The sequence below is a fragment of the Apis laboriosa genome, unplaced genomic scaffold, assembly GCF_014066325.1.
Source record: "Apis laboriosa isolate Shangri-la unplaced genomic scaffold, ASM1406632v1 scaffold15_cov152, whole genome shotgun sequence".
Classification (NCBI taxonomy): Eukaryota; Metazoa; Arthropoda; class Insecta; order Hymenoptera; family Apidae; genus Apis; species Apis laboriosa.
Window position 1 is genome coordinate 744530 of NW_025222086.1, and position 19316 is coordinate 763845.

The window sequence follows — 19316 nt, forward strand, 5'->3', positions numbered from 1 at the left end:
ATTTTATAATCAATATTGAATATATCTTTAACTATTTTATCATAATTTCATTCTTTTAAAAATATATGAAATCGAAAAGAATTCTATAGAAAATTCACTTTTTTTCTATTATATTTATTTAAATATAAAGCTGGTAGCTGATGCTATGAAAAAGAATTATGAAAAAATAAATATATTTTATATTCTTCTATAAAATTTTATTTCTTGAAAACTTTGTTGTGAAATATTGCAGAATTTGATAGAATCTATAATCTTTTGCATGCATTTCTCGTTTCACAATTCATTAATATTTACCCAAGTCCATGTCTTGTTTGCGTAACGAAATTCCACGACAAATGTTGTCTGAGCTAGAGTTATTCACAGCCGTCATTAAATTGGGCTCGGCTGTGAAGTGTGGCACCATAAAGATCATCGATCCCAATCCCATTATGACAGCGCCTGAAACAATAACGTTAATAATAAGTAAAAAGAAGGGGAAACAATAAATAATATCTCTGTCAATCTTACAATATTATACCATATATATTAATTATATCATAACAATATAATTAAAAATTAAATTAATTTCAGATAACTTATTGTAATATTATAATATTCCCTAATATAATACAATATATTATTATAATATAGACAATTACAATATTCTGTTTTTAACAATAAGATCAAATATATTTTCCATTCACTTACCAATCGCTATCCAAACAGGTATATGTCTTCGGCTACCAAGATAGCTGACGAAGATGACAGTGATGACATTTCCAATTTCATAGGAGCTAGCAATGACGCCTGAAAGGCTGGACGGGATTTCGAACCTTTTCTCTATGGTCGTGATCACAGAATTTATGTAACCTGAACTAAGTGCTTGTTGCAATGTGACAAGAAACGATAGAAGGAACACAAACACCTGGAAAAATCATGGGATAACAAAAGGTAAATTCGTTAACGAGTGTTAATGAGTAGTGGATTATAAATGGAAATTTGATTGTGTTTTCTTTCATATGTTCAATCATTCTGAGAAGTGAAGCAATTCGTGTAATATCCATTACAAAATTTGGTACCATGTTCTACCTATTTATGCACACATGTGAATTAAAAATACAATGATGACAAATTTGAATATATTCCGCCATATACCTTTAATATTATACAAGTTTCTCCTTTTTTAGTGTTTCACTAAGTTGAAACTTAAGTATATATTTGCTGGAATATCTTATGAATATTTGATACTATGAAAATGTGTTTTTCATATTGTTTGACCATGTTTGAAAATAGCAAATATGATATAGAATTATTTAATAATGTATGGTACATGTTATCGAAGAATATTCTCTATATTAAACAAATATAATATTGGATAAATTGATATTGATATTGTTATTTTAGTAAAATCACAATTGAAACTAAAAAATGGAAAATAATTTTCTGTTTTATCGTAACAATATTTATTTTATATGTAAATGAAACGATATTTTACGAGATAAAAATTTCGATTTGACAAAGAATTTTCTGTGTTCGTGTACTTTAACAGAAATAATTTTTTTCCTCCGTTGAGGCAAAACAAAAGGATTTTTTATCATGTTAAATTGAGAGATACGTGTTCCTGATATTATCGATTCTTTGATACATCCTTTATGTCAAATCGAACGATAAAGCCCGATTAGATAAGCAGAAACTTTATCGATTCCACCATTGTACCCTTGAGTGCATTTTAACTAACGAAGGTAAAACGCTGCATTAACGATGATGGGAACTGGATAAAACGTTTTGCTGATAATCAACGTGCCATATTTGATAAATCAAAAGTGAACAGATTCTCGATACATCGTATAAAGTGCTTTCATTCCAAATTACTTCACTTTTGTGTAAATTTCCATGAACTTTAAAAATTTCAGAGAATATTCAAAAATATTCAATCTATCTAGAAGGCTTTAAAAATTTCTCCATAAGAATCAGAAATTTAATAAAATTTAATCTCATTTTTTAATAACAACAAATCATATGATTATACCAGAAGAAGAACTAAATGATGAAATCAATATCAAATTGTCTGATATCTCCACGTTATGTTCCCTTGCGACGACTTACAATTAGAACCTTTCACGGAATGTCAGCATCGTTTCAATGTCATATCCTTTCAAAATGATGACTCACGATACCAGATTTGTACATCCGTGTAATATACACGGATCCAAGTCAGTGAACACATGTTTCAGAATATTGAACATAATGATTATATATTTATATTGATTATACCAATTATATGTCTATAAAATAAGAAAATATTATATTTTAATAATTTTAATATGAATCTACTTTCATTCATGTAATATTATTTCATTAAATTTTTATTTTAAAAATTTATCATATTTCATATTTCATTTTTTATTTTCATTGCAACAAATATATGAATTAATCTAAATAGATTAATTCAAGTTTTGGAATCATAATAAATAGTATTATTAAAATGATAAATAGTCCAAATGAATTTTGAATTAAGAAATTATAACTCTATATGGTTTATTATAGATCTATTCTAAGAACTTTTATTTTTTCTAAACTTTATAAGAAAAAAGAAAATCCTTAATAAAAAAAAAACATTGTGTATTATATTACAAACAAAACGAATTTACAAATTAATATTAACCACTAATAAGCTTAATAAACTTATATTTAAAATTAGCAAGAGATTCATGAACAAGATTGTAGATAATTCTATAAGCCAATTGTCAATTTCGACTGAATCGTTTAGATAAATCGCAATACAAGTATACGTCAGATCTGAAGCAAGAAGAAGATCTAAGGAAGCACACACCGACTTTTACAAACCTTTATTCCAGCGAATCTTTGTATAAAAGCCGGCCTGCAGCTCAGGATTCCACAGTCCTTCGAATCCGGATTAAACGGTGGGGTTTGCGCTCTCTCTTTCTCTGTCCTGTGCCACCAACAAGAAAAACGCTTTAAGAATCTTCTGCAAAACTTTTTGTAAGATATTTTGGTATTGAATGGAGGAACGAAGCGAGAAGCACGTATGTGACTCGATTAATCCTTTAACCAGCAGATATAAAGAGACTGTTGATATTATTTTTGAAATGGATTTTTTTAATTTTGCAATTTTAAAATGATATTGTAAACATAAACGAATAAATTTTGAATAAATTTATGATTATTAAGTGTAATGTAATCTTATTCAATTTTAATTTTTATGAAAATTGAATTATATTATTGTAAATTTATTTAATATAATAAATATTGTGATTAAATATAGGAAGAATTTCATAATTACTGTACATAATGTACTTTTTATTACTAATTGAAGAATGTTTCTGCCATTTTTTCTATAAATAATATATTTTTTAAGTTTTTTTTTAATATAGTTATTTCACATCCTTTCCAGTAAATGAGATAATAACTTTTAAAAGCTTAATTTTTCTTCCTTTTTCTATAAATATCTCAATATTTTTAAATTTTTCATTTTTCTGATTTTTCCAAGATTGATGATTTTGTCATCTAGACTAATATTTTTCAATGTTCTTCTAATTTGCCATTCACGATTTTACCATAGACATTCAACTTCTACTTAAGCTAATTCAACGTTATTTTACATCTCAAAGTAGCGTTCTTCTTGGATTTTACGGATTGCTAACTTCTCGAGAGTCTATACAGCCTACTTGGCGTCACTTCAATTCCTTATTTAAAATAAATTCTTCGTTCATCGCCAACGCTGTTCTTAAAAGGAAATCCGGCTCTTCTATATTTTCATCACAGAGCTCATATTTTCATGTAAAATTAGACCATAGAAAATAACATTGGAAGTGCCTCTAATGATAATTTTATTCTAATCGTGATACAGTTAAAGGATTAAAAGAGGACGATTCATTCGATGGAAATAAAATTGAAAAAAAAAGAAAAGAAAAAACAGATTGAAAAAAAATGTTAACTTTTGCGTTAATCACATATAATCTTTTCTTTTTTCTTTTTTTTGTCTTAATTGTATAAACGATAATCGTGCCAAATTTACCTGTCCACCATGGAAGCACTGGGATTCCTGCTGTGACATTTGATGATAAAATCTCTGAAAAAGTGTAAAAAGAAGAAACAAAAAGCATGAATATTTCGTGCTGAATGATGCACTGTGATCGCGTGCATATGAGGATAGATTAGTAATTAATTGCAAATAGATCAATCCTTTGGAGATTTAAGCATTGTACATTGACATTCAATTTTTTATTAATTTTTTATTAATTGGATAAATTACAGATGTTATAAGAATCTAAGTTTTTATTTTTCCAAAGGATCAAACCATATTGAGAATTGAAGACTAGATATAGAGATATTACATCACAGATTTTCATATTTCTTCATAATATATATTGAAATAAAATTTAGCATTTATATTTCTTTTACAAATATTAATTTTGATATACAGAATTTTATCTATATCCGGAATTTTCATTTATAATATTTTATATACAAGTATTAAAAGAATGTATTAAAAGATAGATCAAGACTTTACTCTTACTAATTCTTAAACATTTAAAAATTAATTACATCATTCTTCCAACAAATTTTTATATCCCCATGCCATTGCACTTTCACAAATATTAGATTGTCATCCCAAAAATATTATAAAACAATCATTGAAGTATATAAGTAGGATAAAAAAATTAATAAAAATTCTAGAAAAATAGATCTGCATACTAAAGAATTATTGGGACAACTTGGGACATCTAGAGAGAAAGGAATCGTAAGAGGATGTGATACGATAAATGTAACAGTTATAAAAATATCTATTTTGCGAATAATGGTGCCACGGTCAACCCGATGCTTTCACTTTTCACGATTTCGAGGGTCACACCTTACAATTTTTACCACGGTCGTTTAGAAGCTATTTCTGTATGTAAATTCGCGGATGCAAAAAATTTCCGATTTCATAACAGGAAGAAACACCCATAACCATTTTCATGGCTTACTTCTTAATGCCTCGCTTTCTCTTTTTCGCGATAATTTGTCCTATTCAGTGTTACGCACGATTATTACTTATATAACGATGATAATTCTGATGCTAACGCATCATTTGCAATGTGAAAATATTTTGTGAAACGAGTAGGATATATGCGCTCTACCTGCATAAGAGAGACAATCTGTATAAAGTTTCTTGAAATAATGGAAAAATAATAAATGTGGGTTTCGATTGTTTGTATCAATAATTCATGTAATATTGAATGATAAAAATAATGATACGTAAATTGTGCAATCTTCTCGTGAATCATTCTTACATATTATTTTATTCAAACGAAATAGTATTATTCGAATTTAAATCCGTCAAGTACGTCATTTTTTTCATTTCAAAACAACTAAGCTGCAATCGTTCGTTTTCCGTTTATAATTTATGTATTTTCTTAGCATTAAAAATTTGTATAATTTTTACACGTTCATATATTTATTAGTAAAACCGTGAGCAATGATTTTCCACGAATAAACATATTTATCGCGTAATTTAAAAATTTTTACGATTATGAAATTTTTATTAAAATTAAGAAAAATTTAAACCGCTATAACTCCGATAATAATGATTCCTGATCAATGGATGAAAGATCATTAGAAGCGCGAGACTTTACCCTTTAAAACGCTTTTTTATTTATTCCGATACGACTTCCGGTTCCAAAGATATCGTCGTGTAAAGGAAAGGTAATTTTTAATCATTTACCTTAAACTCGATTAAACTCGATTGAAATCAGGGAAAATTTGAATCGCTATAACTCCGAAGATAATTACTTCCGGCCAATGAACGAAACATCATTAGAAGCGTGGGATCTTTCTCTTTAAAACCCTCTTTTGTTTATCTCGATACGACTTCCGGTTCTCGAGATATCGTCGTGTAAAGAAAAGCCTAATTTTTAACCATTTATTCTCTCCATTCTTGTCGTTTACTCGGATCTCTCTTTCTCGCACTCCTCTCACTGATCTATCCCAAATTCCAGCCAAGCGAAAGATGCGATTCCTGGAAAAACGTACGTATTTCCAAGAAAAAATGTAGGTCACTAGATAGCGCCACCATTCATAATCTCTGTACCGTCTCAAATATTATAGAAACTTTGAATCCTTATATCTCGGCAACCAATTGAGATATCGGGATAAAACAAAAAGGAGCTTCAATGGCATGATTTTCTCTATTTCCTGAATAGGTTTCGATGGCAAAATTTGTAGTTTCTTCTCATGTTTTTTTTTAACGAAAAATCGAATTTTTATTTACAACTTTGCACGAATATACTGATCTATTGTGATATAAAGTATAGGAATCTAATTTAACATATGTTTTACATAATATGACGTATTTTCTGTATATTAAATGAATATTTGAAATTCTTAATCTATTTATAATTTACACGCTTATATCTTGAAAAGTTATCCCACGAATATTATATCATATCAACACCCTGTACGCATTCCTAGGTAAGATTTAAAGAAAAAAGAAAAAATCGTCTCGTTTTGCGTGAATCCGCAATACTCACCTATGGTCCACGAGGCCAGAACTGGGATTTCTACTGTGACACCTGATGACGGTGTCATGAGTCAGTCTGCTACCGGTTGCTTGCAGTGGGTCTGTGGTCTCATCGGTTCCCGTGGTCGCGCTCTCAGCGTACAGACCAGTCATAGCATACATGCTTTCGTTCCTTCGATGCCCAGCATGATAATTGCTACCAGATTCGGACCTGAAACGTAACCGAAGGTTACCATAATTTCAAAATAAGGTTGCATCCCGAGAATTTCAATCGAAATTCCAACTTAATTGTCGTTTTATTGAGAAACATTTATTGATTGATTTGGTTCGTTGGATAAATTGATGAAAATGATAGCGAAGATTTTTGGATTTTAACGTGTCGTGGTCCAAAATAAATATCGATTCTTATTTAATTATCGATGACTCGATCGATCGTTGAATCCTGAAATCATCATCATTGTGTATACAGGATTTATTAAAATCCTCAAATTGTAAAAACGAAGGAAAATAAATCTATCCATTTATCATGAGATTAAACTTTAATTTTCGAGAGGAATAAATTGATTGATCATTTACTCTAGAGACATTTGAGACAAGAATAATTAGAGACATCTAATTTGAAAAACTTCTGATTAAAAAATATTATAACTATCCTTCCCGTTGCAAATTTTTATAATATATTAATAATCCATTATTAGTCTTAATTATTTATCAATTTTCCGCGAAAGAGACAGGAAGTCGGTTGTGCACGCAATTTCTCTTTATCCAACAAGAATAGAGAAGACAAACAGAATTCTGGAAGCCCCTGAACACCGTCAACCTGTACTTATCTAAACATTACACGTAGGCTCCCTCCCTCCAAGCATCGTATTACCCTCTAACGTAATAAGAATCTTCCCTTCTGTTATTTGAATTTTTTCGCCCTCACCAGAGAGGAGATCTCCGCGAAAATTGCATATCTACGGCATTCTCCCGATTTAAATATTAACTGATCACAGAAGAGCTTCAAGATACGCACATGGTTATGCTATTCTTATTATCTTTTTCTATTTTTTTATTTTTAGTGCAATTCTTTTTCCAATTTTAATAATCGAGGGATTGATAAAATGATGTTTTCTTTAACGATTCTCAAGAGGATGAAAATATAACGAAAACTTTAAATCTTAATTATTCTGCAATGATGCTATTTGTTTGTCATCTCGATTCTATTATCACGATTTTTACTATGATAATGAAATGAACGTTGAAGAAAGAAAAGAGAAATATTCAGCGCGATATTTTAACACTCCGAGCTACGTTTTTCGAGAAAATTGAGTTTGAAAACTTTACAGATTGGCGGGTGTTTAAGTTTCGATGGGAAAAGTAACGAAACTGATGATAAACCGATAAGCAAAGTAATAAAAGTGATAATAAAGAAACAATAACCTTTTCTAGGCGCTGGAGAAATTTAAATATCGATGGAAACCTTTATCGTTTAAAACAATCCAACAAACTCAAAAACTTCTACCTTTTAAAGAACCATTCTAAAGAAATAAGTTTAAACAATAATTGTTCAAAGAATTCAAATTGGATAATAATATTTTCATAGACTTTTAACGAAATACGTGCGTGCCGATAAAATTCTTATTAAGATTTTCAAATTGAAAACAAAAATTTGCAGAGAACAAAAATTCCTACCATATTCTCTGATACAAACAGTAAGATCCATTGTAAGAAGCACAGACTCGTTTGAGAAAAGGAAAGATATTACAAAAGAGAGAGAATGGAAAAGAAAAAGAATAAAGGGTCTCAGGTTTGAACAAAGGAGAGTAAAGGATAGTTTAAAAGATCCTTTAAAACCTTATACATTGATTCCTCAAAAAGAAATATCAGACAAAACCTAAAAAATAATAGAAACAGTTTAATCTCATGTGGCTTGAGCCAACTACATTGCACATATTCTCTAAAAAAAAGAAAGGAAAAATATTAGAGAAAAAGAAATGAAAACAGAGATTCTTCCCTAGGAGAAAGAGGAGGGTTCGAAAAGTACGACATTTTGTGATACTTGCATGAAAGAATGAATAAAAAATATTAAGAGAGAGAAAGAGGAATCAATGAATAGGAAATTCTCTTCATCTAGGAGAAAAGGCGAGGAACATCACCTTTTGTGGCCGAAACCACCTCCGCTGCTCTCGTTCCTCTTGTGGCCACTCTCGGATCGTTTGTGGCCAAAGGCACTGGATATGCTCTCGGCACGTTTGTGGCCGATAAAACCGCCGCCTGACTCGGTTCGCTTATGGGTGAACATGCTCGAACTCGAGCCGTTCCTCTTGTGCCCGCTTGTGGACGCCATTTCTTCCTTCTCCTCCACTTCTTCGCGTCCCTCGGCTTCCTTCCTACCAAAATCGTCGAATCACGGCCCCACCGTCGACATTTTTGGCCGAGTGCTTCCGTTGCCTGCAACAAAAACCACCATCCCCATTTAGACTCTGCCCTCCTTCAAATTAACCCTTTGCACTCCAGCCCTGTTTCCCTCGGTCGAACCAGCAACTCCAGACCCGCGCATTCGATGGCCCCATAAGATTACCATAAGATAATTGCTCGTAAGATTACACGTAAAAGGCTTAGGAATCTATTTATGAAGCGATATTCTAAAAGAATCAAACATAAATAAATATTGTTGCAACAATCTCAGTGGTGCCTGAGAGTCACCATTGGAGAACAAAGGGTTAAATCCTGCGTTTTGCCCGATCTCTCACAATTCTTCCACGCCTGGAGGATATCGATCCCCTTCACAACTTCGTTTATCATCGACTCTAGAGAACAACGGTATCGATTCGACTTCAAGGTTTCTTCAAGGAGTCGAAGAAAGGCGTAGAACCTGCGCGTGTAACGTCGACACCGTTTCGTGTAATCGTACGATCAATTGACATCTCTCTATTCAACGGTTCAACGAACCTGCTTCTGGTAAGGTCAGGGCCGTTCAACAGCGCGAGTAACGTTGTCATCTTCGTTACGAAGACAGAAGCGGGATAACTGTATTCGCTATTCTTTGCATCCTGGACACCGTCCACTTCACGACGAACAAATTTGACGTAAGGATTTAAGGTGGCGAGGGCAAAGGTGAGGCGTGATTGTATCGTCATCCATCATTGCTTTTCAACCAAGTTGTTCATCATGTAACGTGTCGACGAGTTTATAATTTCTGATATTTGCAATAATAGATATATTTAAGGAACGATTTTATCATGATATCTCATGTCTTAGGCTTTTTTTTTTTTTAATATCTCGATCTTAACGTTTCGATCGTTATCAAGGAAACCTTTCAATTAATTTAACAAGTTATTGAACGTTTCGTACACAAATTTATCACATCTTTTCTTACAAACTATAATTTTGATACAGATCAAATCTTGCTTATATATTCACCTAAAAAAAAAGGAAAAAAGGAAAATCAAATATATTTGTTCGCGAGAAAAAGTCGACGACACACGATCAACTATCACGATACTCGCAGACTTGCCTCGAGTTCCCTTCAATCACTCGAAGAAACCTCAACCTCGCCATTCATAAACTGACTTCAGTTTCGCAAATAGCCACGCTAAGTGTCGAGTAATTCGGTTCTCGATTCGCGACGGCGTCATCGTTGCACACGAAATCGTTTCTGTCGCAAGAGGGACGAGGACCGACCGATGAAAGTTTCGAATTAAACTTGCGCAATTAGGGTTGTTACGTAAACAAACGGTGCACCACGCTTCGTTTCGTCGTGGCGGGAATTGATTAATTTAACGCCGATTCTCTTTCTTCCTCCCTCTTTAAAGTTTCTCAGCTTAGGATTCCCGCGACAGTGAAACGTTGTTTTGGCTTAATATAGACACGTTACATCTTTTATCTATCGTGATCTATTTAGAGAGAGATATAGCGTGTGTGCATTCGAGAAGATGGATGAAATTTCGTTCGCCATTTTTGGCACAATGCAAATTGTCGAAATTCGTATTCGATTAAAACAAGCATAAAAATTGGATTAAATATCGTTATTGGGATTATATTAACGTATTAAGCGTAGTTGGAGCTCTGTCTATCTAATGTAAACTCAAACTTTAAGTAAGTATAGTAGCAGCGGAACAATAAATAAATTTAATTTTATTCATTCGTGAAGAATCAGGGATTTTGAAAAAAAAATCAATTTCAAAGTGATTGACTTTGACGAATCAGTTTAACATGCTAAGCATATGCAAATTTCAAACGTTTTGCTTTGTGATTTCCCCGTGAACGTTCGTGAATTTTGATTGTTAAAAAGTAGCAAGTAACGTTCATGAGATTAGAGATTTTAAGAAACTGATAAGAAAAAAAAACTAAATAATGAAGTTGAGATTTGGATTATAAGTTTTCAAGTATTATATTGTGAAATTAATTCTATTATTTCTATGCTTCTAATACTTTGTTTAATCATCGATAATTTTAAATCGATCAATCTCACTATTCTTTCATTTCTATCCAAACCAACAACGTTAAACTAAAAAATCAATCATCAGAAAGATAAGAATATATATATCTTTCTCTCTTACTCTGTCTCTTGGAAAAATATGGAAAAAAATTATATCACACGATAAAATCAAATAAGCCTAATCACTGCCATTATTACCTGCCATAATCCCTCACACGCCATACCACGTTTCTCTAAATTAAAAATACCCTGAAAATCGATCGATCGTTTTGCCAACGAGTTGAAAAACAAATTCCTCGAGGTAGGGGGCACCACCGCCTTTCGAAAGTCGATCCTTCGTTTCGACCCTCTTATTGCACAACGCGAAGAAGACGCGAAGGGAACACCATTTTCGCCACGTTTTTCCAGATTATCGACCGGCCAACACACGGCCTTGATTTCGTTACCGATGAAAAATTAAAGCGTTGTATACCCGTCGGATAACGAATTCAAAGTCAGGGATACGTCGTAATGATCCGCACGGTATAACACGATGGCACGTGCGACTCAGAAATAGTTTCATCGAGTTCCGAATTTCTTGAACCTTCTTTTATTCAGAGTTTGATGAAAATTCGACGCGATTCCATTTCGTATTCCACGAAATTTTCTTAGAAATATGAAAGATGAAAGAGAGTTTTTCACGTGTATCTATATATCTCGTTTCTTTCAGAATGTCTTGTTCCGAAATTGCGTTGCATTTTAGGACTGTATTCATTTCGAAAATTTCTTTCCATTATTGATTTGGTACATGGGATATGTAATTATTTTGAATAATTCCAAGTCTTGTCACTTACGATGGAGTATTTTTACACTAATTATTATTAAGATTTTATAATCATTTTTGATTTATTGAATACTTGCGGATTCAAAAATATAAATATTGTTTCGCATTTTTTACAGTTATACATTTCGTTTTATATTTTGATTGCTTTGTTTTTGGCTCCATTGAAATCCTCATTATTGTTCGCAAAATCTATTTGCATTCTATCAAAATTATGGATCAATTTGAATATTTATAATTTAATGAAATCACATTTTCCTAGATATTGATTTAACAACTGTTAACAAGATAATTGTTAACAGTATGCGAGAAACGAGCTGAGGATTAAACCTCGTCCTCTGATCAAATCTTCCTTACTGAACCATCGTTAGTCGCAAATCCAATTATACATCGTTGATCGCATTATATCTTGAGGTTGTACACCTCTCGTTCTCTTCTATCCTCAAATACCATTATGGAATTATGGAGTTATTTACGTATTATTTATGTACTAACAAATTCCTCTGACTCATCATTCCTTATTTTTTAACAATTTCCAAACCATTTACTCCAATAAATAATTCCTCGACAAACGATTTAAAATTATCTAATTATCTCCAATACGAATTTTGAAGATTGTCCAATAATTAATAAATTATTTGTTATTATCTAAATCTTCTTACTTGATGATCGATCAGATCAAATATTATTTTACGATACAAAATACAATTAAGATCAATTACGAATTTTCAAGATCTCATCCTTGATAACACACATCGAGATCAAATCATGGTGTCCTTTAATTCATCATTAATAAAAAAATCTGAAATAATAACAAAAGAAAAAGAAATGTAAGAATTAGAAAAAATGAAATAAAAGGGATGGTTTAAAAAAGATACGAGAAGAATAGATATATATTCGAGGATAAAAAAATTTCCAAGATGCGAGAACTCGAGCGAAAACTCGGATAAAGCGTTTCCCGTTCTGCTCTCCCCATTTCTCTCTTTCATCGAATTGTTAAAACACACACCGAGTGCAAATACATCACCGATCGCGGTGTGTTTGCATCTGTGTCAAAATATCGAAGCGAATAAAGCTGTTAGCACGTTCTCTCATTTTAGAAAACACTTTCGAGCATGGATCGACGGAATCATCGTTATAAATTCGCGATCCCCCTTTTTATTATACACTTCTGGATACTTTGGATATAATGGATTTTGAATGAATCTGTGAATTCGATGCTTCTCTATTTTTTAAATGTAGAAGAAAGAATTTTTGTTAAGTAAAAAAAAAAAAAAATCCAATTTTTGTAAGAGTATCAATATTCTTGCGATTTTATATATATAATTGTTTTTTATAAAATAATTGAAATGTTTCAATAATTATTACAATGAAAAGTGGATCGTTTCTTCAATTCTTTCACGTGTTTCAATGAAATAAAAAAAGTAGCACGTGAGTAAATATTTATGAATGATACTGTTATTTCATTTCATTCATGATTTCCTCGTACACTTTTTTCTTTTTTTTTTTTTTTTTTTCCTGTTTCTATTCCAATGAATACTGATACGCGAATGCACAATTTATTGTAACACGTTACGCACTCAATGTATATATTTCCATTTCATTTTCTGTATCGATGCATCATTTTCTCTTATATTTATATATATTTATATATATTTATTATTATATATATATATTTATATATATATATATTTATCCAACATTTATTTGTCAATCGTAAAATTATCGAACAGTTATCCAACATGATTAATATAATTATCGATATTCGTATTCCTTCACAAAGTTTTCTTTTGAAGTAATAAAAATCGATGGATTCGTAATTACTTTCAAAATCGATTACTTTTCTTTCTCTCAAAGTATAATAATTCGATTAATTTGAATCAAATTGAATGCAGAAAATTTCATGAATTAAAATAAATGGATATATCATGAATTTGTAATTATTTCGAGAGGTGGCAAATTTTTTTTTTTTTCTCCATCTTTTGGAGGTAAAGTTAGTCGAGTAGAACTCGAGTGGTGGTGAATACACAAGTGTTGACTTGTTTCCTTGTTTCGTCGTTTGCAAAAAACAAAAAAAAAAGCTTGTTGTTTGCCCTGTTAAGAGGGAAAAAATAAAAATTTCCCTCTTTGGAGAGGAGAAATTCGACACGGATGTCGCGATATATCGGTACGAATCGTTTCGAACTGGTTCGAACTGGTTCGAACTGTTAACCTCACTGAACTTTGATTGTTGAACTTGCACATTTTTTTTTTTTTTAAATTGACAGTCATTTTTGAATATTTTTCACGTTTGCACACTTTTTTTTTATTGTCAATGAAAAAATATTGCTGGTTGTTATTCTTCTTCTTTCTATAAATATAAAAAGAATGCTTTTTGATTCGGTGGAAAAATTTTCTGTTGAGATATTTTTGTATATACGATGTTATTTTTTTAAAATGATCGAGTGAAAAGATAATTCGATGAAATAGAAAAATACGCGTTTCAATTTTATCAAAGATGCCACTGTCATTTAGTATTTACGTTGTAACAAATTAATTCTTGGAAAATTTTTGATGCCAAAATGAACAATGATCAGTTGCCAGAAATCTACAAATACTACTACCTACTATTTCAAGTAAAAACGAGTTATAGAATGAAATTTTGATATAACATTTGTCAAAAATCATTTTCAAATTATTATCACATTGAGGGATGGACATCGTTTTCCAAATAATATCAAACAAATAAGATTCGTCTCATTTCTCAAAATACATAGAAACATTATAAAGTTATAAAAATCCTAAAAATTTACTTTCCCCTAAACAATAATTCGTAAATTATCCAAAAAAAAAAAAAACAAAGAGAGAGAAAGAAAAAAAAGGACGAAGAATTAATTTCGAATTAATGATAAAAAGAACTATGATAAATTTAAAAAAGAAATATCGTGATCAATCTTTGTTGCGAGAAATCAGAATAATCAGAACAGGCTCGCAACAACTTCTATTCAATATTGTTCGTCCAACAGCACGTTAATTGCAAATTACTCTCACGCCATGACTCGTGACCTAATAATCTTCTCTTGATCTTAGACCCTTGGAGGGTTCTTGCTGCGCACCGGAAGAAGAGCAATGAACTGTCGTGTACCGTTAAAGAATTAACTAAGCACCTTTCGTTATTTATCGTTGCATAATTTATTTTTTACTGAAACAAAAATACGAATGAATTTATTAAGATACGAAATATGAAAAAATATATATATATATATATTTAATCTTTTATTAATGTAAAATGATACAAATTATTCAAACAGCCGATGTGTACAAGACGATGAGTAGAAAAAGTAGAAACGATAGAACGAAGATATATATATAAGAAACTTTTTATTACCTTGTGATTTAAAACCATGAATTTCGAAACAGAATTCTTTTTCTGCATGATACGAGTTATTTTACAGTTATACACCGTTTTTTATGGATCATAGATCTATCTAGTGATATTCGAAATAAGATATATATTATTTAAATCAATTCAAACGTTACACCCTATATATTATCGTAAATATTTACTACTTATTATTTTTATTAATTAAATTATTTTCATCTGAGATTAAATTATAAATAAAAAAATTAGAGTGGAAAAAATTTTCTTTAAATATCAAATAGATGCATTTTAAAAATCATTTTTCTGACAAAATTGAAAATCGAATTCAAAAGAATGATATATCTCACAAGTGTCTTTTCCTCGGACATACCTTCGCATCACGAAACACACAAATATTTGATCGCATTGCATCGCGACCTTGCGTCGTGGTTCACGCGATTTCTTCGTCGTGAGTACTCCATTATTGGTTATATAAATTCTTTTTTATACGTACGAAGACTACAGAAGTAATAAAAACATGACATTTTCCGACTCCTACGCGGGAACAAATTTAAAATTGATCAAGATATTTCCTTATGCCTTGTAACTCGTCAAGTTTTCTTAACTTTAACAACACATTAACTCAATTGGATCGATAAAAATAGATTAATTGGATCGTCGAATGGATCTTTTAAAAATTTCCATTAAACGAAACCAAAGTTTTTCCATTCCTTGAAAAATTATCGTCATTGAATCCTTTCTTTGATTCTGAAGGTTATGCAATAATCGGAAAAACGAGTTTTTTAATCTTTCATTCTCCGAGTGTACAATCTTGCATCACACGATTAATAAATCTCTTCATAAATTTCCGAGTGAAAAATCTTTTAAAAATAATAATATTATTTTTAAAGTCTCTTAATCGAGTCTCAAAATAACAAAGAATTAACTGTATATATATATAAAATGATGGATGATAATTGAAAAACTGGAAGAAAGAAGATAGTTTACAAGGTAAACTGAAAACAGCATAAAATTTCAAAATAACAAGCCTATTTATAGACTCGGTTTCGCTTACAAAAAACATTTTTCAATAACACAAGAGTCTTTAATAATAGCAAGAAACAAGACTATATTACAAGTTATCTGTAACAAGATTGTGTAATATCTTGCATCACGTGTGATGCATCGAACGTGGCAGGAATGAGCATCGTATATCACACGATGCACGAGACCAACATCATGTTACTAAATATTCCTTATATATTTCTATACCTTGTGCAATCATTAAGAAACCTTTAAGTATTATCCTCGAAGAAATTCAAACACGAGATACATCCCAATCCCAATAAAATACTTCCATTGATTTCATTCCAAAAAAAATAAAACTCTTCCTTTTCCAATTTTCCCTAACAATTAACAAAAGAACTAGCCAATCTAAAATTATATTTTCTTCCACTTTTTCCCATTATTCCACAAAAAAGAATCCTTCTCTCGAAACTAAAAAAATATATTCCCAAATACTCATTATTCGATTAAACCGATTCCATCATTAATTATGGAAAAATATTTCCATAATTTAAAATTATATTCTCTTCTTTATATTCTCTCTTTTTCCCATTATTCCATAAAAAAGAATCCTTCTCTCGAAACTAAAAAAATATATTCCCAAATACTCGTTATTCGATTAAACCGATTCCATCATTAATTATGGAAAAATATTTTCATAATTTAAAATTATATTCTCTTCCTTATATTCTCTCTTTTTCCCATTATTCCATAAAAAAGAATCCTTCTCTCGAAACTAAAAAAATATATTCCCAAATACTCGTCATTCAATTATCATAAATCGATTCCATCATTAATTACAGAAAAATATTTCCATAAATTATATTCTTTTCCACTTTTTCCCATTATTCCACAAAAAAGAATCCTTCTCTCGAAAAAAAAAAATATTCTCAAATATCCATCATTCGATTATCATAAACCGATAAAATTCCACCATTAATTACAGAAAAATATTTCCATAATTTAAAATTATATTCTCTTCCTTATATTCTCTCTTTTTCCCATTATTCCATAAAAAAGAATCCTTCTCTCGAAACTAAAAAAATATATTCCCAAATACTCGTCATTCAATTATCATAAATCGATTCCATCATTAATTACAGAAAAATATTTCCATAAATTATATTTTTTTCCACTTTTTCCCATTATTCCACAAAAAAGAATCCTTCTCTCGAAAAAAAAAAATATTCTCAAATATCCATCATTCGATTATCATAAACCGATAAAAATCCACCATTAATTACGGAAAAATATTTCCATAATTTAAAATTATATTCTCTTCCATTTTTTCCCATTATTCCACAAAAAAGAATCCTTCTCTCGAAACTAAAAAAAAAAAGTATTCCTAAATACCCATCATTCGATTATCATAAACCGATAAAATTCCACCATTAATTACGGAAAAATATTTCCATAATTTATCGCGTTTGGATAATACGGGCGATCGGCCACAAACAAGGTATACCCAATCACTTCTCCGGTAACCCAGTTCCTAGCCGGAAACCACGTCGATCCATTACTCCCGCGCGAGTCGGCCACCGGTCTCTCTTCAATCGTTTCCTCCCCCGACTAAAACTAAAACGAAACGCCTCGAGCGAGGGTGAGAAGTTGAAATATATATATATATATATATATACATACATTGGTTGGGGGGATGAAACGCTGACCTAGTGGCCAACCCATCGCCACCCGGTTTTCCAAGACCTTCCGACACGCGAGGGACCATTCGTTCCCTCGGCACACGTGAGGATGGATGGAAGGATGGCGAGGGCGAGCGGGCACGGCTCGTTGGAGTGCCGTACCAGAGCGCGATAGAGGCGTCGCGGCCTCCGCGATATCGCGCTTTCCAACGATCGATACCTCGCGTGCAATCGGCCCACCCGATATACACGCCGATTGGGGGGACAAGCAACCGCGACCTTTCCACGTGATTGAACTCCGAGGTGAAAGGTTGATTAAAGTGGGCTCATTATTTCGTGGATCGATGAAATCCAAGTTTTCTTTTCTTTCTTTTTCTTTCTTTGGACGAAGTAGTAGTTTTACAGTGGAAACTTTTTTTTTTTCTTTCATCCAAATGGAGATGGGACGGTTTTTTGGGGAATTGGACGCGAAAGAGAATAAGAAGAAGATTAGATCTTGTATCTTGTTAAGAGTTGATCGTGATAATTGGGAAAAATTTGAGAAATGAAGAAGTGAGAAATGAAGAACCTCTTGCAAGCTGCCTCTTATTACTGATCGATCATTCACAGATATATCGATATAGTTATGGGCGAAGGCTAATAAATTTCGACAACGACACGGATAACTCGATTCATGAGGGATTAAAAAAAAGGAAAGAAAAATTGTTCACCAAGATTATTAGATATCTCGACGAAGCATTCCAATACATCAATAACAAATCATAAACTTAATTATTACTATATAACCACAGTGATTACAATAATAAACGCACCATGGATAACTCTATCCACGAATCTCTTATTAAATTAAAATTAATTTCTCAGAGATTAATTAAATTAACAATACTAAAACGCACAAACTTCCAAAAAACATCGCATCGGATCACATCAAACAAGCCAGAGAAACCCGCATAAAAAAAATCGGCCGAATCTAATAAATTTCAAACGACGCGATTAATTCGATCCGCGTGAGGATCTAAAAGAAAAAAGAAAAGAAAAAAAAAAAAAGAGGACTCGATGAATTCGCGATGCTTTGCGTCGAATACGATCGTGAATACAGGTTGCCGCGTGTCACCGGCCGATTCACCGGCGCAGGAATCGTGCCTGCCCGCCCACCTTCGTGACGGTGGATTGTTTGTCGGGTGAAACGGCAAAAATGCTGCGCTGCCAGCCCCGGGGACGAATGGCCAGCCTAGCTGCTCACCAGGTTCGGTTGGTTACACCACAAGGTCTAGAACGATCGAGGAATGGTCGTGGATTAGGGGCCATTCGATGGCCATTTGCGGATTCGAAATTTGGTCTCCTCTTTTGTTTAAGGATGAATTTGCAAATTATTGGATCGATTCTCGATCGTATACGATTGGATATATTGTAAAAATTGGAATTTTTATAAGAGGTTATCGAGTTTCTATATTATTATAATTTGTGTCCAAGTTAATATGAAGTGAGAAATAGAGCCGTGGATTTTGGCAACTATTCGAATA

The 19316-nt window shown here is 31.7% G+C and overlaps 1 protein-coding gene across 4 annotated transcripts in view; it reads right to left on the minus strand.

The window, feature by feature from the left end:
- LOC122710879 (solute carrier organic anion transporter family member 5A1) overlaps nucleotides 1-19316 on the minus strand; it is a 54646-nt gene that overhangs the window by 5829 nt on the left and 29501 nt on the right. For 3 of the 4 annotated variants that reach the window (XR_006346006.1, XR_006346005.1, XM_043929081.1), the window contains exons 2-7: nucleotides 8644-8938; nucleotides 6513-6713; nucleotides 4019-4072; nucleotides 2827-2932; nucleotides 688-904; nucleotides 295-438 (exon numbers count right to left, since the gene is read on the minus strand). Coding sequence is in view for 2 of the 4 variants with exons in the window: in XM_043929081.1 (XP_043785016.1) it covers nucleotides 295-438; nucleotides 688-904; nucleotides 2827-2932; nucleotides 4019-4072; nucleotides 6513-6713; nucleotides 8644-8834 (913 nt within the window). In the remaining 2 variants the exon portion in view is untranslated. Of the gene's footprint in view, nucleotides 1-294; nucleotides 439-687; nucleotides 905-2826; nucleotides 2933-4018; nucleotides 4073-6512; nucleotides 6714-8643; nucleotides 8939-9439; nucleotides 13249-19316 lie in introns of those variants that run through there. The other variant, XM_043929083.1, reaches the window with a different exon arrangement.